The sequence below is a fragment of the Eriocheir sinensis genome, chromosome 37 (assembly GCF_024679095.1).
Source record: "Eriocheir sinensis breed Jianghai 21 chromosome 37, ASM2467909v1, whole genome shotgun sequence".
Taxonomy (NCBI): domain Eukaryota; kingdom Metazoa; phylum Arthropoda; class Malacostraca; order Decapoda; family Varunidae; genus Eriocheir; species Eriocheir sinensis.
In genome coordinates, this window is record NC_066545.1 from 11,125,465 (window position 1) to 11,147,790 (window position 22,326).

The window sequence follows — 22,326 nt, forward strand, 5'->3', positions numbered from 1 at the left end:
GAAATAAGAGGAGGAAGAGAATGAGAAAGGAAAAGAGGAAGAATAGGAGGAGGAGGAAGAGGAAGAACAGGAGGAGGGGAAAAAGAAAGAAATAGGAGGAGGAAGAGAATGAGAAAGGAAAAGAGGAAGATTAGGAGGAGGGGAAAGCGGAAGAAATAGGAGGAGGAAGAGAATGAGAAAGGAAAAGAGGAAGATTAGGAGGAGGGGAAGAGGAAAAACAGGAGGAGGAAGAGAAGGAGGAGGGGAAAGAGGAAGAACAGGAGGAAGAGAATGAGAAAGGAAAAGAGGAAGAATAGGAGGAGGAGGAGAGAGAGGAAGATTAGGAGGAGGAGGAAGAGTAGGAGAAATAGGAGGAATGTAAGAAGGATTTTATTATTATTACCATCACTATTATTATTATTATTATTATTATTATTATTATTGTTAGGGCGAGAGGAAGCAGGTAAAGAAGGAGAAGTGTGAGCACCATAAACTACCTGTACAGCGGCCCCTATAAACACCTGAGACGCCGAGACAGGTGAAATGAAAGTGAAAGCGACGAGAGACAAGGAGGAAGAGGACGAGAGAATATAGATTACAAAGAAACGAAGGGAAAGAGGAACAGGGTAATCAAGTGGGGGAAAGAGAATAAATAAGAGGGATAGGAATAGGGGAAAGAGGAAGAATAGGTGGAAGAGGAGGGGAAGGAGGAATAGAAGGAAGGGAAAAGGAGAAAGATTAGTAAATGTTGAGGAAGAAGGAAGAATGAGAAGGAGGAAGTAAGGATCGAAAGCTCTCCTCGTGGCAACTCAGTACAGGGAGAAGGATATGAAGGAGGCCGTGACAGTGTGCCGTAGGATCCTCAGTGGTCCCTTTGTTTGTCCTGACGGCTCTCTTCCTCCCCGTTATGGCGTCCACTAAGGACTACACTTTACTGGCGGTTGTGTTGATGTTGTCCCTCTGTGCTGGATCGGGACGTGGACTGGTTGGCGAGGGAGAACCAGAGGAAGGAACCATATACATCGTCTCCGTAGTGAGTGATCCTGCAGCAGCCGAGGAGCGTAACGGAGCACAGAAACCGAAAGTGAATGGTGCAACAGGTCCCCCCTCCTCCTCTTCCCACCCTGCCGCCGCCTCGGGCCTGGGAGAGCTGGTGCAGAGAAGGATACTCCTCTCCCATGCCCTGAACCGGTCTAAAGATGCACCCATAGACGGGGACGAAGAGGAGAGAGTGAGGGAAGGCTTGGCAGATCTGGTGCGGAAGATGACACTGTTCTCCCTTTCATTAAACACGTCCAGAAGTGAACCTTTGAACGGCAAGAGCAGCGGCGGCGAGCAGAGAGTGTCCGAGGGCCTGGCGGATCTGGTGAAGAGGATGGTGCTGTTCTCTCACGCTCTGAATATGTCCATGGATGAACCTAAGGGCGTCAACGGCGAGAAGGTGAAGGAGGGCCTGACAGATCTTGTGGATAGAATGATACTCTTCTCTTACGACCTGAACATGCCTAGCGCTGTAGCAGAGGACGCCGACGTGGACCAGAGAACGAAGGGCTTGGCAGATTTGGTGGATAGGATGATACTGTTCTCCTACGCCCTAAACCGATCTAGCAATGGATCTACTGAAGGAGGCGGTGACGGCGGCCAAGAGAGAGTGAGCGAGGGCCTGAATGATCTTGTGGATAGGATAATACTGTTCTCCTACGCCCTAAACCGATCTACCAATGGATCTACTGAAGGAGGCGGTGACGGCGAAGAAGAGAGAGCGAGGGAGGGCCTGGGGGAGCTAGTGCAGAGAATGTTACTTTTCTCCCATGCTCTGAAGATGTCAAACCATGAACACAAGATCGATGGTGGCGGTGGCGGCGAGAAGCAGCGGGTGGACGAAGGCCTGGCGGAGTTGGGTGAGGCGCTGACGGGTGACCACATGCAGCTCCTGGGGCCCCCAGCTGACACACCCGATATCGGTAATGGTGACACATAGCGACTGTTTTAATAATTCTGTGTCCAAAAGGTAGCATCTAACTGTGCACAATCTACCATGTGTTATTATTATAGTAGTAATAGTAGTAGTAGTAGTAGTAGTAGTAGTAATAGTAATAGTAGTAGTAGTAGTAGTAGGTCACCATTGTCATCTCAATATGTATAATTTTTTCTTTTCTTTTTTCGAATATAAACTTGAATCTAATCATTGTCTGGGTTCTTGTTAATCGTGAGCATTAATTGTGTGTGTGTGTGTGTGACCCCAATAAATTCTTCCCGAGGCACACTTCGCATTATCATTTCAACAAAAAGAGCGTAACGATAATCACTGGTGCGCCGCGGCTCCCGATAACTCAAATCTTGAAAGTGATAGTGAACCTCGGCAACCATAGTAACGCGAGTCTAACCGCGTCATGACGAGCGGCAGCATCCTCATAACCTGCCTTGTTGGCCTCACGTGCGTGGGCGGTGTAATTGGGGCCACCCTTGCAGGTTACAGCAGCATTACCAAGTCTCCTGCTGGCGAGGGAGGGGATGCAGAACAAACCACACTGTCGCCCACCTCCGCCGCCCAAGACCACGCTGCACAGCCTCGCACGCACGTAGCAGCTCTCCCCTCGCCCTCGACTCGTCAGGAGGCTCCGGATGGCTTCGAAAGGTACATAGCTGGCCTAGGTCGTCTCTCAGCGGCTCTTAGGGACCCGGAATATGATTGGGAAGCTGCAGAAGCATACGCCACGGCCAGCACGCCGGGTCAGGGAGGTCATACAAACACCGACTTTAGGCGCAATGTACAGAAACTCTTCGCCCTCGCCGGCACCATGGAACAACTTAGTGATGCCATGAAGCAGCTGCGTCCCAACGATGAGGACAGAGACATTCAAAGCGACCCAACGCCCTACGCAGAAGCAGAAACAAACCTCCCCAGTGGGCTCAACGCGGCGCTAACAACAGCCCTCGCTGACCTGTCACGCCTCTATGATTACTACTTCGGACAGGAATCCGACGGAGATGGCGGTATTAGCGAAGAAGGAAAGGCTATGAAGAACGAGGACGGCATGCAGGTCCTGATTGATACCCTGGAGGCTTTGGCAAGGGCGCACACTAATTACACCGCCGCTATCAAGTTTGCGAACACACCTGCTGCCGGAGGTGTAGTTGAATCTTCCACCCCCGAGGTTCCCGCCCTCATCACCGCCGCCGTCAACTACTCTGCGAGCACACCAACGGAAAGAATTGTCGAATCGCTCTCCCCCAAAGTCCCCGAAACCTCACCTCACGGGCTACTCAGCTTGTACGAGAACCAGAGGGGACTCCAGCAAGTGGTGACGCAGCTGAAGGCACTGATGGGGCTCGAACCTGTGGAAAGTAGCAGGAATGACACTGTTCTTGTAACTACGACAACAACGCTACCCTCCTCCGCCACCACCACCACCAGTCGTAGAGGTAAAATAAGCAAGGATTTTTTGTTTCTTCATTTTCTCTATATTGTAATGATCCTGTAGTGATGTTTTCCATGAAGAAAGCCTTCCGGCCGTCTCGTACAGAAACAACCTTAGGAGCAGGATCGACATCCGGGAAGTGTGCCACGTGCCCATATACCCGAAGTTGGCCTTCATGGACTAAGCTGGTAACAGGCCTCGATTCAGTTTCATCAAGTAGTCGCTGGTTCGGCACAAAATCATTCCGTTGTCCGCCTGCATAGATATCAACAACGCCATGTATACGTGTACTCATGTTATTAACGTCCTATCTCTTCAACCCCTAGCACCCACCCTATCGCAGATACGCATGCTCCAAGAATCCTTGACTCCCGCCCTCCTTCATTCCGTCCTATCCTCGCACACAGAGCACCGCGAACAGCCCTGCCTCCCGCCCTTCGAAATGATCGCCTACCGCATGTGCATCCTACAGGAGATGGTGCTCAAGCTCTCATGGGGGGACGCTCAGGAGTTCTGCAGGTTAGTCTCGTTTCTTTGTAATGTTCGTTATTTATTTTCATTTTTTTTTATGTACGTGCGTGTTATATCATGCTTCGTCGATCTGTTTACTTGGAGTTTTTTCTTATAAGAAAAGTAATTTGTTTATATATTGATCGATTTTCAGTTATTAACGTCGTTGTCCTTGTTTGTTTAAGCTGACAAAATCGAGAGGATTTATTTTTTTCGTATGTGTGTGTGTGTGTATATATATATATATATATATATATATATATATATATATATATATATATATATATATATATATATATATATATATATATGTGTGTGTGTGTGTGTGTGTGTGTGTGTGTGTGTGTGTGCGTGCCTGTGTGTGTGTATGATGAGCTTTGTGAAAAGATAAGTAACAGATAAAAACGTTGGACATCATAATTCATAAATCAAAATGTTGTAGCCTCCAACAGAGTATTTTTGTCGATGCAGAATACAGATAAGTGAACTTTGAATTGTGGGGACAGGTTGGCCAAGAGATGAGGTGTAGGTAGGGCCGGGTAAGGGGAATTGGAACTGGGATGGGCTAATGCTTCCATTATTAACCATACCGTGGTGCTTTGCAGGGAGCGCGGAGGGATGCTTGCCGAGGACATGGTGGTTATCAAGACGCGGAGGTTTCTGAATGACCTGTACGGCGAGGAGGGCGCTCGTAAGTCTCTCTCTCTCTCTCTCTCTCTCTCTCTCTCTCTCTCTCTCTCTCATCACTTTTGCCACTCATGCACATGCGTTGTCAGTAGATTCGAGAAACGTACTTGTTAACCCTGAGAAAATAATGGTATAGCCTAAACCATGAAGCTATTTTTTTGCTGCTTCCTTCACTGTATAAAAAAAAAAAAGTAGTTCGCGAATTAATTTTCCGCTAGTACAAAATATCGAGATGAAACCGAATCCTGAGGCAGTGGCAGTTTCATGTACTCCCCCCCCCCCCCCCCTTAGACTTTGATATACCTATACATGGGTCTCCTTCAGATAAATCTTACTTTTCCTGCGCACGGTGAAGCAAACAACCCCTTGGTTCGCGTGTTGCTACGTAGGCTAAACAAGCCGGACAACCATTGTAACCTCAGCTTAAGAGCAACCAAGATCCATAATCTCACCTCCTCCCCTTCCCAATAAACGACAACCCAACCCCATAAACCCAGGCAATGTTACATCTTGGCATCTCTCCCCCAGGGTCACGGTGGCCGGTGTGGGTCGGGGGACGCAGAGCAGGGCAGACTTGGGTGTGGGGAGGAGGTCAACGGGTGCCAGAGTTCCTGTGGGCACCCGGCGAGCCTCGTAAGTTTAGCAGCCACTTGTCCCCCGAAGGTCAATGCATGATGCTGGACGGCTATCGGCGCTTCTACGGGGCCAGCCTGCCGTGTTACCTGCGGCGGCGGTTCGTCTGTCAGCTGAATGTCTGAAGGTGTGGCGGTGAGGACCTGCATCCACCTCCACCATGATAAAAGAATTCTGGTCCAATGTAAGGTTGACTCAGTGTTTCTTATGGAATTTCTAGTCTTCCTTTGTTGATAGTAGTACTGGTGGAATATATAATACATAATGCTTATATTGAGACTGATACATTGAAGCTGTGAGGATATTAAGTTTATGGCACTGGATATATTAATCTTGCATGCCAGTAGAAGCAGATAGTACATTCATCCTCCCTTAAAGGAGTGAAATCTTAGATGCTGCTTTTGGTCAACAGTTCGTCATGGGATGGGTACGGATACTGAAAGTCAAGGGGTAAATAAATGTTTTAATTTACAATGACTGGATATCTACTCCTAATAAAATCAATATAAAGCTAATTTCCTCTATATACACCACATCATATAGTAGTTCTTTAGTAGTAACTATAGGTTACGTACCTTTAAACAGATAATAATCAAATATAATATAAGTCCGCTAATATCTGAATAAAGGTATGTTCCAGGTACAAGGTTAATTCATCAACAAAATTCTCACAAACCCAGCTCACATTTTCAGGAGATTCAGCTCTCTGTACAGGAGTGATCAGCACAACTCAAACACTGAAAAGTAACAAGCAAAATATATATCTATGATAAAGCATAAAGAAGCAATTTCACGTTTTGTTACTGATTGCGTACACGACTAGCAGTAAAGAGATGAACAGCAACGAAAAGTTGACAAGCTGGAACTATTCCTGCGAGTGTAACTGGTCCCTGTGGTACCAGACATGGCTCGTAATTTTTGGTATGGTACACAAGCAGAGAAGCAACGGGGGAAATGGACATTAAAGCATGGTGTAGCGTGCTGTGGAGAGGTTGAGTGGCTGTGACCCTTCATCCGGCACCTCTGCCAGCTGGATGAGGGCCATGGCACCCATCCACTTCTCTTTGGTCTCTCCAGTCTTGGGTTGGGTCACGATGGGATTAAAGGGCTGGTTGGAAGCCTTCACCACCACAGAGGGCCGGGCCTGAACATCTGCCTCCACCAAGGGTGCTGAGGGCACCTCTAGCTCTCCCTGCTCCAGCCGTGCTTCTCGAAGCCATCTCTTCTTGGGTTGCCTCATTTTCCACTCCTCAGACTCCTCATGGGGAGACTTGTCACTCTGTGGAGAGGAGTCATCTGCTGGCATCTGCTTCTGGGCATCCTCTTCAATGTCAGGAGGATGTGCCTGTTCTGGCAGGGAGAGCACCACTGAGTGAAGGTACTCAAAGTGGCATGAATCAATCTTATCACTGAACTCCACTGGTGCAAGTTGACCCTCTATATTTATTGGGTCCTCTACTTTAATTGACACTTCTGGACAATGCCAAGCTACATCTGAAACCTGGTTATCCTCAAACACCTGGTCAGGAGGTACACTCAACTGGGTTGCATTCAGAGTCATGTGCCTAGGGAATGGCAAGGCCAGTACCACCTCTGGGTCTTGAACAGTCAAATGGGGACCATCTTGTGTGGAAGGCAGAGTCTGAGTTACCACATTTGGCATTAGCACTCTATCCTCCTCTTCCAGCAAGGGCTTGATGCCATCAATGTCAAAGCCATGGTAACTGGGGTTCTTGATAGGATTCTGAAGATTTTCGGTGTTTCGCAGGACCCGGGAGAGCATGGGTGAGGCTGGCAGGAGTCGCTGTGGTCTATGGCCCTCATTGAACTTGTTTTCGTTTTCATCTGCACCATACCCAGCAGGAAACAAACAGGCATTTTCATCCCTTCGATGGATCTGGTGGTGGTGCTGGTGATGTGCAGGAATCTGGCGGTTATCAGGTTTGTTTTGCTGTTGCTCCATGAGGGGCCCAAGGCCACGACGGGACTTTGTGCGCTTGACAGGCGGTGGAGACATAATGTCTGAGTCCGATGAGGGTGTGTAGGGTGTCTGTGGTGTGTCTGGAGTGCCGTCTAATTCTCTCTTGTTCTTGCGAGTTTTAGCAGGCGTGCGCTCCATTCTTTCATGACGGTATTTGTCCAACCACCGCATCACCTGGAAGAGGGGGAAGATGGTTATAGCTTTATAAGCACCTGGCAAATTGCTGGAACTCACTATGCATACATTCCTTGATTTTAGAACCTATAAGAGACTGCCCATCCTTCTCTTTACTCTGAGCTTTTGTCTGTTTGGTCACATTTTTACTGAAATGTGTGACTAAAGCCCTACCCATATTGATTGACAGGGTGAATGGGTTGTTTGATGACTAGTTTACTATTAACAGCATTACGTATGAAATTATATTTTCCTTGGGAGAACTTGATAAAGCTTGAGAAAAAATGCTATTAAATATTTAAGGATAAATTATAGCAGTTTTCCTTAGAGAAGTAAATGTAAATAGGCATGATAATATTGTGCTACAATCATTCCAGAAAACATTTAGTGATACTATACTTAAACAACACTTGCTCATTTTGGAACTGAAGGTGTTGGAAAGATAACCTGATTGGGATAACAATTTATGAACAATTATGACAGATAAGACTCTCAAAGTGATGACACATTTGCACTCACTTCTTCTGTCCTCTCTCCTGGGGTCAGTTTGGGGTCAATGTGCAGGTCAGCTGTTCTCTGCAGGGTGGCGTAGGGATGCTCAGCACAGTGGCGATTAGCGTGTGTGAATCTCGATGTACAACCTGAGGGAATACATGTTAAATTAGTCTACTTTGATTTCTCCTTTGGTTAACCTGACTTGTTGAATATTGTACCAGCAGAAGTTCCTCCTTAGAATTTTTTTAACCTATGAAAGAAGTGAAAATAAGCCACGAAATACTCTTGCAATGAATTAATTACCTGCCGCGGAACAGATGAACGGCTTCTCCCCCGTGTGGAGGCGTTGGTGAGTCTTGAGCTGGCCACTCTGCGTGAAGGCCTTGGTGCACTGTGGATAGTCGCACTGGTAGGGGCGCTCTCCTGCAGGGGGAAATGCAAAAACACATGAATGAAAACGAACACGGGTGCGGAATGGGATGGTTGCTACTTACTGACGGCACTGCATGAGAAAAAAATGCAGTGGCTACATGCTCATCTAACTATTGCGCTATAATATGCATGAACGTGTACATAAGTATCAACAAACCTGGTGATTTTACGAAATAAGCAAATATGTCTGCCATGTCGAATATATAAATTTAAAATGGGCAAGTCAATTTAGTCAAAAATAGCCAAGCATTTGTTGAAAGGTGGCTATAATGAGATGTTTCCTATCGTGAGACATAACAGTGAGGATAACAATATCACACCGATGTGGCCGCCGCGAGCCAGCCAGTCCCACGAGGGCTGTCCCCACGTGTACCTGACTCACCCAGCCCAGCCGCACCGCCTCCCCGCCACGGCCCCGCAGCATCCACCCATCCACCCTTGGCCATTTAAACTTCCCGATGAACCTCATTAACTCCTACTTTCAGTACATTTGTTGCGACTTTTTTAAGTAAATAACGAAGCCTGTTTACTGATCACTCTAAAACCTATTATTGTTAAAATTTTCTGATGTTTATCGAAGATCCTTCTTTGTCATACTTCCTCCCACGCAATGAAAACTTAGTCATTCATTGGATAAGTTATATAATCTAACCAAGCTCTAAGAAGACTAATATAATTTCGTCGACAATTTTTTTACTGGTATGACTGCCCACTGAGCTGTTTTCATATTATAAACAACTCCAAAGTAACGTTTTATATCAAATTTATATCCTTAGCGCCTGAAAACATAATTATCCCGTAGTAAGTCAATGCCAGAATACATGTTGCTCCCCATCAGCACCGCCCGGAGAGAGAGAGAGAGAGAGAGAGAGAGAGAGAGAGAGAGAGAAAGGGCGAGCAGGTATATGTATGGAGGGGGAACCCTATCCATCCACCCCACCTCTCCTCCGCCCTCACCTCCACTCTTTACACCTGCTTGACACAACTTCTGTTACAGGCAATATACGAGTTAAATCATTTATACCTCATGACAACACATGCGTTGGCTCTGCCCGCGTCGGTTCAGTAAGTAGGCCAGATGCAGCCAAGGTCTAATTTTGGCGCGAAACCTGTGTCCGGGCGGCCCGTTGTACGGAGCACGCCTTCCTTTAATGCCAGATACGGGAAGACTTTTAAATGGCTACCTTCCCATACCGCGTTTAAATGACTCCAGGACACACTTTTCTTAAATTGATGGAAATATGCATCGGAAATTTTCACGTAAAACAATCTATTATCATATATACGGGTATAAACGGAGTGCTTATTGATAAATGTAAAAATAAATAAATACAATTTCAAAACATCACGAAAATTTTCAACTTTTGACAAGTACATAACATTTAAGATTTTATTGACGGCATGTGGATAGAAAATCTTTTCCCGCCAAGAAGCACCAAACATCCATGGCGTGCACATTGCGCAATCCTCCCCCGCCCTGGCCTCCCTTCCTCCCGCCTCCTGCAGTACACAGACCACGCCACTCAGCCGAAATACATCACTATATTCCCTTAGTAAGTCATACAGGCTATCCAGGGAGGTTATTCAGCAACAGTTGGGGCATATTGGCCAAGACCGTTAATTCCGTTTACGTGCTTCGCGGGGCACCCCAGGGCTGGCCATTGTCAGGCTGCCCTCAAGGGATGATATAGACCAAAGCATTTAGCTCCTAAGCGTACATCAGCTGCCTAGGAATGATAAGTTTAAAAATGGCGAATTAAAACCCTTAGGAGTGTGCAGTACCTGTGTGGGTGCGGAGGTGGGCCTGTAGGGACTTCTCCCGGGGGAAGACTCTGTTACAGATGTGACACTTGATGCTGCTGGGGGACTGGGCGCCTTCGATGATGAGGGAATTGATAACATCGGCTCGGGGGCGGCCTCTCCGGGACTCACAGCCTCGCGGGTCAGGGCTTTCACAAGGGGCACCTCCATGGCCGCAGCAGGGGCTGGTTGTCTCCACCTTACACGCGTGTTCACTCCAGTTCCACGGGTACAGTGTGTTGTCCTTCATCGGGGGACTGCCATGGAACGACATGCCCCCCATTTCACGCCGGGGACGTCGTTTGGGCGTCGAAAACATCGGATTTTCACTGCACTGTTCGGACATGACTGCACCAGGAGTACCCCCACGTTTACCGCGCTCCGCGCCGAGGCTTTTAGCGCCAAAACAAATCGAATACTTCGCGGGTTTGTCCGCCGCCGCCCATTGGTCCGCCGGCCTGGGTAAGGTGCGCGATAAACATTGATATATTCATGCTTATTCACAATATTTACGACTACTGACTGATACAGACATGATCCTTATATCGTAATATACGGGAATGTATTGTACCTTTGGGGTGACGATACGTATTGAAGGGAATATAAAGTTTCATTAAAGGCAAATTGGTTCGCGCCAAATTAGTACCTGACGAGCTTTACTGCTCCTCCCTGTTCTTGTCATTTATTTCAATATATCAACATATTTAGAATAAAATGTCAATTTCAAAAGTATTTTATTGCAAAAACGCAATGTCTGGAAAAGTATTGTATTTCAATAAAATCTAATAAGGAAATAGTACCATTTAAATTTGTGTTCCTGGGCCGCCCAGTGTGTCCGAGTGTTGGGGTCGGAGCGGCAGTCAGCTCACGCCATTTTGGATGATCGCGAGAAGGGGAGGCTGAAAAGCAGCCGAGAAATCGTCTAATATCCTCACCATCAGAGGATTTTATTAACAATGGAGAACTCTTACGGCATAGGGGTTCGTAACCGGTACGAACTCTTCTACGACGAAGATATTGACCCCATGGATCTTATTAAGCAGACGGAAAAGATAAAGGATAAAGGCTCCGAGAAGGAAAACAAGGGGAAGACTCCTAAAGCCAAGGCTCCCGCGGCCGCGAAGAAGGGCACCAAGACCGAGGCGCCCCCGAAGATCGCCGACAAGACCAGTGCACCAGGTGAGTGGCTCCCGCGGCCCCGTCACCGGCGGCTTCAGGAGAAATGTCGGTGTTTGAAGTGAGTCACCATGGCGGAGGCCGAGGGTGGAGGAGGCACGTGCGCAGCAACCGGGCCCTGGTGGTGCGCCGGACCTGCCTGACACTCCTCCACCCGCCTCCACCTGTCCTCCTCCACCTGCCTGCCTCCTCCAGGCACTCCAGGCACAGGGTCAGGCACTTAGACAAACACGAGACACGAGGGCTATATTTAGAACTCATGCCTTTCCACGCCTCTGCCTCCACCTCCTCCACCTCGTGTCTCGCCTCCACCCCTCACCCATGCTCCCCTTCACCTGCTTCTTCCTCATGCACGGCAGTGATTTGTACCCCGGGCTACCTGAGATACCTGCCTCACCTGTCCTGACACACGTGACCCCGCGATCAATAGACTCAGGCATTCCTAAAACACTTTTGCTCCCTGGGTGTGGGTGGGTGTATTTACCTAGATCTCTCCTATAGTACACAGGCCCTGAGCTACACGTGGGCCCATCTCCAGAACTACATATTTTCCAGTTTTTCCTTAAATTGGTCCACGCTACCTCTACTACTTCTAATCCAAGTTGAAAGACCTTTTAACTATATAAAGGTGTATATTATATTTTGAGCTGAAGCTTAACTACACATTTACCCATGACACTTGTCCTAAAAAGGTGAATGTAGGCCAATCAAGGGGGATGCCCTATTTCCTTCATTAACTATTACAAAAATAATAGAGGTGTAAAATGAATTAAACTAGATAGAAGTTGGGGATTATTCATGAGAGGGTAGCCTACTAATTTCGAGATGCTGACTGCCTATTTTTGGACAAAATATGATGCTGTTTATTATGGAGATAGTATTTTTTCCAGAAATCAGTTAATGATTGACTTTTCAATGACCTGTAAACTCGCTGCTGCGGCTGCAAAATAGCTCGTAGAGAGGTTCAACTTGTTTACTGTTTCTATATTTCACTCACAGCTCACAAAGATCACAAGTGGACAGACTAGAACAAAACCAGGCAAATTAATGTTTTTCCTGCTGAGTTTTCCCCAAGTGCGTATGTGTATTGAACAGCGGAGTGACTTATTTCTACAAGGAGGCATTTCTCGCAACACCAGCCCACGTAGTGGAACGCCTTTGCCATGTCCTGTCTTATGTGCTGCGTATTTTCAGTGCCCCACACCACGTCCCGAGGGCTTTGCCCTCCTTGACCCCCCTTCCATTTGTGACAGAAGAGCTATGCGGCAGTGTTGTGTGGACACAATATACTTTATATAGCACCAAGGTGTTCTTTGCAGTGAGATGGGTGATGATCTAGAATAATACCGATAGGGCTTCCCCCCATCGACTCCTTCTATCTTCCGGAAGTCACTTGCTACTGCACTGCATTCAGGGACCAGAAAAGAATCCATGTTGTAATTATTAACTTTACCAGAGGTTGCACCCCATCATGAATATTATCCTTGAAATTTTCTGCTGTAATCTGTTAGTTACACACAAATAGCCCAGTAAACAGGAAAAATAATCCCTTCCCAAACATATACTGGTCAAGGAGGTAAAACAAGGAAAGAAATGAAAGGAAACATTTTTGTCAAAACAGGAGGAAAAGGAAAACTACTGTTTTGTCATAAAAATATTTTTCCTTTCATTTCTTTCCTTGTTTTAACTCCTTGACCAGTGTATGTTTGGGAAGGGATTATTTCCTATTTACTGGGCTATTTGTGTGTAACTAACTGGTTACAGCAGAAAACTTCTATCTAGTTTAATTCATTTTACATCTTTATTATCTTGGGCCATATTCTTAAACATGTCATCGCCCAAGCCCACACTTTCAACAAGGCTTTCATACTAGTTTTGGGCATTTCCAGGGGTAGTTTTATGACCCTGGTGGTAGTTTGATCCTTCCTCTGTTCCCTGGACCTAAAGAAACACTCATTAGAACCTGACTGATCTACTTTTCGGCCTTTGGAAATAATTGGTGTGGGAGGCTGAAGTGTTTGAGAATACCGGCCTTTGTAATAGTTAATGGAGGAAATAGGGCGTCCCTATTGATTGACCTGGATTCTCCTTTTTAGGACAAGTTTCATGGTAAATGTGTAGTTTAACTCCACCTCAAAATATCATATACACCTTTATATGGTTAAAAGGGCTTTCAGCTTGGATTAGAAGTAGTAGAGGCAGCGTGGACCAATTTAAAGAAAAACTGGAAAAGATATAGTTCTGGAGATAGGCCCACGTATAGCTCAGGGCCTGTGTACTATAGGGAAGATCTAGGAGGTAAACCTTTGTGAGGTTAAAGGGTCTTTCAACCATAACATGAAGGTGCAAGTGATTAGAAACTAACCCAACAGTCATGACGTCATTGCCAAGGCATAGGAGTCAGGGCAGCGGATGCAGTCCATGGTGCAGCAGTTAGGTTTAAGTTGGGTTTGTTTCTAACCATGTGCACCTTCATATTGTATCAAGAAGGCATGTATTTTTGCCCTTGAACCACAATTTTATTTATTTACCTATTTATTATTATTTTTTTTTTTTATTTATTTATTATTATTATTATTATTATTATTGAGAAAGAGGTAAACCACAGATTTACTGTTTAAAGTTAGGATATTCTTTTTAGTGTGTTGGACTTGCTTTAAGTAATTTTCAATGATTATATGTCGTAATTGTCTCATTACATGACAGAACCCCTGGGCCCATACTTATAAAGAAATTAGGCGTTTGACTTGTCTCGTCTCAGAGGTGAGTGAGCACCAAAACTGGGGCTCCAGCTATCACAGGCTGTGGGGAAAGTAAAGTTGCCAACAATAGCAGGATCAGTTATCTCATATGAAAATTAATGGGTAAGAATACCTTAAAATTATGAAAGTGTTGAATAGAAGTACATCATATCCATTATAATATGGTTTTGTAAGACTATAGTGAGCATTTGAATGTAAAACGATTTGATGAGGCACGCTGGCTGTCTGGCAACACCTTGCAATGTTTACATTTGAAGTTCGATGTCTCAGACATAGACCCAGGACTTATGCCTGCCCCGGATCAACTTTAGCTACTCGCGCCGCGTCTCAGATTAACACCCGGATATAGGGCTCCACAGGGCCAGTTTGGGCTCTTAACCCTCTCGCACACGATGACGCGTTTCATGTCATCAAGGGTAAAAAGGTCCTGGCGCACGATGATGTTAAACACGTCATAAAAGTTTAAAAAAAAAAAAGTTTTCAGTGGAAGTCTGTCAAATTTGGAGTGTCATTTGCTGGGAAAAGTTTCTTAATGGTAATATATGGCAACCTTTCTAAGGAGCGTAGCTGAGGAGCTTTGAGCAATTTTTAGTTGTTAGCCTACTATGACGGGAGAGGAAAAAAATACAGTTGTCTTGGTGTAACTCAGGAACTAATAGGCCTATGAGGATTTTGAGGATACCATAAGAATCCTCACTAACTTCTACTTCAAAACATATATTTGGCTAAAAAAGTTGGCCTACAAAATTTCGAGCTAGCGAGTGGGGAAGAGTTGGTACTTAGGATTTATTGTCTACAATACTCTATACGGAGACTTGAAACGAGTTTGTATTGTTTATATATATATATATATATATATATATATATATATATATATATATATATATATATATATATATATATTTTTTTTTTCCTCTATTTTTATTTGCGCATGTTCTAGTACAAGTCTTTATGAAGCCATTGATACCGAATTTATTGGGGTATGATATATCTGTGAGGGTAAAATACGTCCGGGAGTGTAGAGTATCGCGGCGGCAAAAAAAGGCCGGTCGGGCCTTAAAAATGCGTGGTGAGTGGAACAGAAGCTAATTGGAAACTTATGGTGCGCGAGAGGGTTAGCTTTATAAGTATGGGCCCCCCCTGGGACTTGCACTATTTGAAATCAGTGCAAGAAATAATGCATATATTTAGAATCACTCAATTTAAGATTGCAGGGCATGGCCACTGCCAAACCTGTGCATAGGGTACCAATGGCAGGAAGCAATAGTGGAAGTGGTAAGCGGCAGGAGAGCCATTTCAGAGGAACCTGCAGATTATATTTATCTGAGTATCTGAAGCAAGGGGTTCTGTCGTGTGCTTATTTGACAAATTTTAATGACAGTTGTAGAGGTGGTCATAATAACAAACTTCTTGAGTTTTTGTCTAAAAATCATGCTATGCTGGTCTATTTGAAGGGCTTCTGGGGTTAAACCCCCAAGACTCCCTACAAAACTGAATACTGATGTTTGCCTCATTTTTTGCTCATGTCTCCAATGCCATGCATATGATTTCCTTAATTTTGTTATAGATTTAAAGCCATAAACCCATTTTGAAGACATTAGAATATACTGCAAAGGGCTCATTTAAGATTTTTTTATCATCACCATTTGCCAGATGTTACATTCATATTGTCTTCATTCAGTCTTAGGATTTAATTGAACAAACATAATTATATAAGAAATAAAGGGAAAAACTGCTTTGCATAATTATGAACCCGATGCAGGTGAAAAGTTTTTGTTGAGACTATCACGGAGGCTTATCAGCACAGCACCCCAACATTACTATTCGTATTCCAGCTCCAGTGCCTCGATCTGGTTCAAGTTGGTCTGGCGCTGAAGCAACTGATGAAGCTAAGTGTATGTATGGCTGAGTGTGCACCAGCTTATAGTAGTGTGCTTGACTTAAATTGAAGTGTCTCCATCAGTGCCACTTTTCTCCAGTTTCAAATTGACACTTCAAAAAGTAGCATGCCTGTGTACACTTAACATAATATCTTAATTAATGTGTACATGACAATTTCTAAATTAATATGGTGTGCATTCGTTTCAAAATTTTGTTAATAACTTTACTGCTGTTGCTCTACTCACATTGAAAAGTTTTCACTTTTGCTGTTTGTGCCTTAATACCTTTTACTGTTGTTGGAACCCCTGTATATATACTTGAGCCATACCTTGCATCACGTGAAGAAGTGAGCTGCCCGTAAACTTGGCTTGTGCAATTTACTGGCACCAGTAATCATTTTGTTAAGTGGCCACCAATGAGAATTAGTTTGTGGAAGGAGAGAAGGGGGAAAGTTAGTTATCCTGCAGGTGTTTAGGATGGTGGTAGGAGCAATGGGTGGAAGTTTAATTTCATTCCATAAGGAAGGGAATCAAGTCACCTCCCATTATTTTCAGGTTTGTAGGTATATAATACAAATAACAATTTGAATTTCAGTCTTTTTAAGTTTTAAAGCCATGTGACAAGTAGATTAGATATGAATTTTTTGTGAAAAACAAATACTGGTTGCTGTCCCCTAGGAGGTGTAATATTTAGGCCTCGTCATATTTTTGTGAGCATTGCAAAGCAGATCTTTGTAGACATTTTACTAACCAAATTTGTCACCTTTTTGAAAGTGGACATTTTACTAACCAAATTTGTCACCTTTTTGAAAGAGCAAGATTGTTTCTTCATGGCCTGTTAAACTAAACAGTAATTTGTAAAAACAAAATTATGTGATGTGTTTGTGTGCCTCCCAAGAGTTTTAAGAAATTGTACTTTATAACACCAGTATAAATGAAGTGCACATTTAAACCGTGGAATGAACGGAGATGGTAGTCTTATGGAGCTGGTCAATTACTAATGTTTGTATTGGCTTTAGAAGATGGTTCGTGTGTGCTGAAGACATGGGATCTAAAGACTATATACATGAGTGAAAACAGGAAGAGGAGAGATAGGAAGGGAACAGTGCTATATATGGAAACTGCTCAGCTTTTTCCCATGACATGATAAGGAAAGAATATAAGATTTTTTGCTACTGCTTTTAAATATGTTTCATGGTTTGTGTATTTTTTGTGTGCACGTGTGCACTAAATGGAGTTTATTTCTTCTTAATCATTTAGTGTTTAGAATGGAAGATTTCTCAGTGATCAGTTTTTATTCATCCCATCACTGACACTTGTTTCAGAAAGTCAGTACAAAGGAAGTTACTTTTTTTTTTTTTTTTTTTTTTTTTTTTTTTTTTTCTGATCAATTATTTGCTGTTGTCCTCATGCCTCAGTGTTTTGCCTTTTTCAGCACTAATTCCTCCTCTCACCACTGAGTATCAAGGATCCACACACTTAGAGGACTCTTTAACTAAGGGTAGTCCAATCTCTCTACAGCACCCCAACAACGAGGACCACGACCCAACGATGGCAGAGTAAAGTTTTCCGACCGTGAGGAGCGAAACAACCGCCGCAACCGTCAGGAGGGAGGAGAATACAGAGAAGGGCCTCCTCCACCCAGGTGAGCATCCCTACTGACATAAGTCTATTTCTTATTACCTATGAGGCTTGTGTCATGCATACCCTTTCTTATTGTGTGTGTATGTTCATAAAAACAGCCCAGGTCATGCACCAAAAGAGGGAGGCGGAATATTCGCAACTATTCCCAAGGTAAGAGGAAGCCATAAAGTGCAGATGTTTGTACCTGATGACCTCAAGACCTGGGAAGGCGAGTGTGGCAGTAGGAGTGGGACATTGTCAAGGCCAAAACTAGTGTTTCCAAGAACCGAGGAAAGAATAAGGAATATTTAGAAGGAACATGTTAGTCGTCTGCATTTTGGGGGTAAAGAAAGAAGTGTTCAGGGAGTCTATAATAGTTGCTACCATTGGTCCCTTTTTTCCTAATTTTTGGTGTTTTTAAGCTCATTCAGAAGACCAGGTCATTCTTATTCACTAGCACATATAACATGTAGGTCTTTCTGAGATAAAGATTTTTCTTCTACTACTTTTAATTATAATAATAAGGCTAATATTGAAGGCTTGTTTGATATAGATAACCCAACCTCAGATTGTGACACCAAGTGAGGACACCTCTAAAATCCTTCATTAGCTTGCCTTCTATATCATAAGAGGTAGGTAATAGGTGTAATGTTTATAGTGTGTGTAATTGTTAATACATGGCCATGGCAAGGACACGGTTATATAGCCACACACCCTGAATGAATGATTGCTAATGTAGGTTGAACAATGGTAGGGTATGGGTGGAAATGGTGTAGATTAAATTTTCACAGTAATATGTTTAAGGTAATGAATTTTGTATATATATATATATATTATATATATATATATATATATATATATATATATATATATATATATATATATATATATATATATATATATATTAGTCATTGCTATAAAATTTGACTATCAATTTATTTGGTAAGTCTTATTTTGTTCCAAAGTATCAGTTTATGGAAGTGTACAGGATACTTCTCAAAGTTTTGGCCATAGTGAAACCATTTTAGCAAGTCCATTGTGGCGTTGGCTCCCGCGGGTCCTTTCCTCCCCTCTGCTCTGCCACACAGTCCCAACACCTTTCTCTTCTCATATGTTAGCTATAAGTAGCATATGAGAGGGAAAAATAGGTGTTGGGACTGTGTGGCAGAGCAAAGGGGAGGAAAGGACCTGTAGGAACCAATGTCTCAATGGACTCATTAAAATGGTTTCACTATAATATGATAGGAAGAATTCCCTTTGTCTATATATGACTTACTGTCCCCCCCTCAGTAACTTCCCTTAAGATGGCCACCAATTATACTTTATTTTCCTCTTTAGATTTGCATGTAATTTAAGTCATCTCATCTCCAACATGCAAATTTCTTCCTTTCATCTTCCTTCCATTCTCTTTGCAGAGCCTTTTAAACATTCTCTTTCAAGTTTTGTTTTGCATCCAATACGTTCTACTTCACACTGATACTTACAGCTACCTAGTCTTGTGAAGTTACTTTCATTCCCATTTACCCTTTAGTCTTGTGAAGCTACTTTCATTCCCATTTACCTGTATATACCTTTGGATCAACCTGTGCTGAAAAATGTTTGGCAGAAACAAATCCATTTCAGCAGATATCCACAAGTGTAATGCCCATTCACATTTTCTCCGACAACACCCCCACTTCTCAACCACATCCACAGTCTCTATTCTTCCAACTTTTGCATTCATTTCCCTTAGCAAATACGTCTAGTCACAGCCTTACCTTTACCTCCATGATCAATCACTGGGGCACGTGAACACATTCACCTGCACTTCATGATACCTGTCATCCCTGACAGAATTAGTCAGGAATGGGAAATACTGATATTTAAGCATATGTAGTTTGTATACTTAATAACTTGTACTTGTAGCACTTATGAGGCTAGAGCATAATATTCCTAGGTTTAGCATTGAAGATCTTCGATTCCAAGCAGTCTTTATTCTCCACAGGTTCGATGGCGAAGGCCGTGGAGGTGGTGGTGGGATGGGCCGAGGGCGTGCCCGTGGCATGGGACGTGGCCGAGGCAGGGGACGTGGTGGCCCAGGTGGCATCCCTGGCGGCGTGGACAGCCGTGGCAAGCGGGAATACGACCGCCAGAGTGGCATGGCCACCACCGGTGTGAAACCCATGGACAAGCGGGAGGGATCTGGCTCCTTCAATTGGGGCTCTGACCGGGACCAGATTGAGGAACAGCTGAATGCTACACCCAACGAACTTGACACATCTGCCGAGACCCCAGAGAAGGTATTGAATTCAATAATTTACATTGTCTGAAATAATGAAAAATGAAAGGTGGTAGTTTATTGTTAAAATTGTATAGTTATAGTAGTATATATCTGTTTACTATATGAGTGCATGTGCTTAATGTATACACTATTCAGGCTCCGGAGGAAGGTGCGGCCCCTGCTGAAGGTGAGGAGGCTGCTAAGGAGGATGACAATGCCAAGGAAATGACACTGGATGAGTGGAAGGCCATGCAGGGCACCCGCAACAAGCCCGCCTTCAACATACGTCGTGCTGGTGAAGGAGAGAACCAGGCTCAGTGGAAGAAAACCTATGTACTCAAGAAGAAGATTGAAGAGTCTGATGAAGAGGAGGAAGAGGAAGAGGAAGAAGAGGTGCATCATGGACGGAAGAAGGTTCTTCTTCCCATCGACTTTCAGTTCGCAGACTCCCCTGGCCGTGGACGTGGCCGGGGCCGTGGCAGAGGGGGACCAGGGCGTGGGCGCGGTGACGGGATCCGTGGGGGGCGTGGGGGTGGCGGTGACCGTGGGGAGCGTGGAGAACGTGAAGGGGGGGGGCGTGGGGGACGCGGGGGTGAGCGTGGCACCCGCGGTGGTCCAGGGTCTCGAGGGGGCCGTGGGGTACCTCGCCAGCAGGAAGCCCCCAAAATGGACGATGAGAGAGATTTCCCCAGCCTTGGGTAAAGCTACTCTCTCCTTTGCACTGCCCCAGAAGGAAAAGGCCTCTAGGTCTGTTCCAACTAGTCTGGCAGTGCTGGTCGGACCCTCGCACCGGCATGCGTCGGAAGGTTAGGGATCCCTGTGCGTAAGAGTTCTCCATTGTTCCATATCTCATCGAGCATCATTCTTTAACATGGCAAGTTTTCTCTCCTGTACCAGAGTGCTGACAGGGAGTCCTGGCGGTGTGACTGACTAGATCTCTTCATGAACTTTTTAATTATATCCACGTTCGGTACAAGAAACGACCAGTTCAAGTTTTTCGTCAGGGAAGTGGTTGAGGCTTGTGACCCTTGTTATATCTTCCTGTTGTGGAGACTCTGGAGAGTACTAATGCTCAAAGGATAATTTCCATAAATAAGGAACCTTAAATGTCATTAAAGATTTTGTTGTAAATATTGATGAAGCTAACTGTCAGGTGGGTGCAGGGTAGTGGCGGTTGTGTGCAAGAGGGCGTGTGTACTGCTGCCCTCACTACCCTGGCGGAGGCTTGCCACGCTTTTTGTACTGGATACTGATTAACAAATAGATGAATAAAAACAAAACATCTCTAGTTTTGTTTAATTCGAAAAATGCTTCCAAAGTTTTTATTTTATTTTTCACATCCTCATGCATGTAGTTTAATTACGGTGGAATCCCCGTATGTGATGCATAAAACTGTAAATTTCTGGAGTTTAAGGTATCAGATTTTGTACAATTCCTACATAATTGTAACAAACTTTGTACATTTTCCAGGTGAGATGTATGAAGCTCCTTACAGGTCCCTAGTTGGCGTATCTGACATGGTACGTGTCCTAACTAAATGTATGTTTACACAATTGTCTGTTGTTCCAGTTGCCGGCAGTAACAGTACCAGGTGGTGTAGGGCTGAGCATCACTTCTTGACTGAACAAGAACAAACATAGTACAAACTGGCACTTGTGATAGTTCATTATCAGGGTATGGTGAGCTCTAACAGTAATGTCACAGCTTGGAAGGGCCTGACAGTCCAGTGTACTACCACCAAAGGCGCTTGTTGACGTGTAGCTTTTGATTGTGTTAAGTATTTATAAGCTGTACATAACTTTGCAAGATGGTGGCATTGGGCAAGTTGCATGTGTATATTGTGTGTTTCATTTACTGCTCTTCCATCAGGACTTCACAAAAAGTAATAATAAACTGAAAAATTGAAACTTGTCTTCCACTGACACCATTTGGACCTATTTAATTGATCAGCAACTAGTGATTTTAGTTACAGCCAATTTGGGCATGATTTCCGTCCACTGAAAACCCTGGAGATTGTAAAACGTTATAAATGAATTGGTCTTGTCAATACCTAGAATGAATAGCAACTTACTCAATCCTTCCATGGGTGTGTTACATGCTACTCTTGACTTGTACTAAACCAGTAAGAATCTTGAACCTGATGAGCATAATATAAATAAACATTGAAGAATAAAGCCTGTTGGTCTGATGTCACTCCGCTCCTGAGAGACCAGAGGAGGAGGTGGCAGACTCCTACTAGGCCTTAGATAATGGGAACAAACAGTAATGTGAGCTCCAGTCAGAGCCGTACTATTGACATTAATGCTACGCCAGTGAAAGCTCGCGTTGGCACGATGATATCAGTTTAAAAAAAGTGCCTATGCGGATGTTTATGATGATGTTAAGGTTTAGGAGACAAACTTTGCTCAGTATTGCATGTCAAAAGCTCCAACCCCAAGCCTTCAGTGCACGTCTTTCCTTCTACGCCACTGACCTGCATTTTCCTTTTTTGTGTGATAATTATGGAATAGAT

At 44.2% G+C, this 22,326-nt stretch overlaps 3 protein-coding genes across 6 annotated transcripts; 2 read left to right on the forward strand and 1 right to left on the reverse strand.

The window, feature by feature from the left end:
• Positions 1-686: 686 nt before the first annotated feature.
• On the forward strand, positions 687-5,746 carry LOC127008203 (uncharacterized). 2 transcript variants are annotated; one of them, XM_050879910.1, is made up of 4 exons: positions 687-1,943; positions 3,809-3,920; positions 4,517-4,602; positions 5,127-5,746. In XM_050879910.1, the coding sequence occupies exons 1-4, from the start codon at positions 887-889 to the stop codon at positions 5,354-5,356; spliced, it is 1,485 nt and encodes a 494-aa protein (XP_050735867.1). In that variant the 5' UTR covers positions 687-886; the 3' UTR covers positions 5,357-5,746. The 2 variants fall into 2 exon arrangements, with proteins under 2 accessions (XP_050735867.1, XP_050735869.1); XM_050879912.1 differs by lacking the exon at positions 687-1,943 and adding an exon at positions 2,290-3,405.
• LOC127008202 (uncharacterized) lies at positions 5,681-10,643 on the reverse strand. 2 transcript variants are annotated; one of them, XM_050879908.1, is made up of 4 exons: positions 10,096-10,643; positions 8,185-8,304; positions 7,906-8,027; positions 5,681-7,386 (listed from the first exon to the last, which is right to left on the reverse strand). In XM_050879908.1, exons 1-4 carry the CDS (start codon positions 10,457-10,459, stop codon positions 6,193-6,195), a joined length of 1,800 nt encoding a protein of 599 aa, XP_050735865.1. In that variant the 5' UTR covers positions 10,460-10,643; the 3' UTR covers positions 5,681-6,192. The 2 variants fall into 2 exon arrangements, with proteins under 2 accessions (XP_050735865.1, XP_050735866.1); XM_050879909.1 differs by lacking the exon at positions 10,096-10,643 and adding an exon at positions 8,471-8,621.
• A 315-nt stretch (positions 10,644-10,958) lies between these two features.
• On the forward strand, positions 10,959-21,102 carry LOC127008204 (plasminogen activator inhibitor 1 RNA-binding protein-like). Of its 2 annotated transcripts, XM_050879913.1 has the most exons (5): positions 10,960-11,292; positions 15,887-15,946; positions 17,453-17,576; positions 19,539-19,833; positions 19,971-21,102. In XM_050879913.1, the coding sequence occupies exons 1-5, from the start codon at positions 11,070-11,072 to the stop codon at positions 20,514-20,516; spliced, it is 1,248 nt and encodes a 415-aa protein (XP_050735870.1). In that variant the 5' UTR covers positions 10,960-11,069; the 3' UTR covers positions 20,517-21,102. The 2 variants fall into 2 exon arrangements, with proteins under 2 accessions (XP_050735871.1, XP_050735870.1); XM_050879914.1 differs by lacking the exon at positions 15,887-15,946 and having other exon boundaries at positions 10,959-11,292.
• The last annotated feature ends 1,224 nt before the right edge of the window (positions 21,103-22,326 follow it).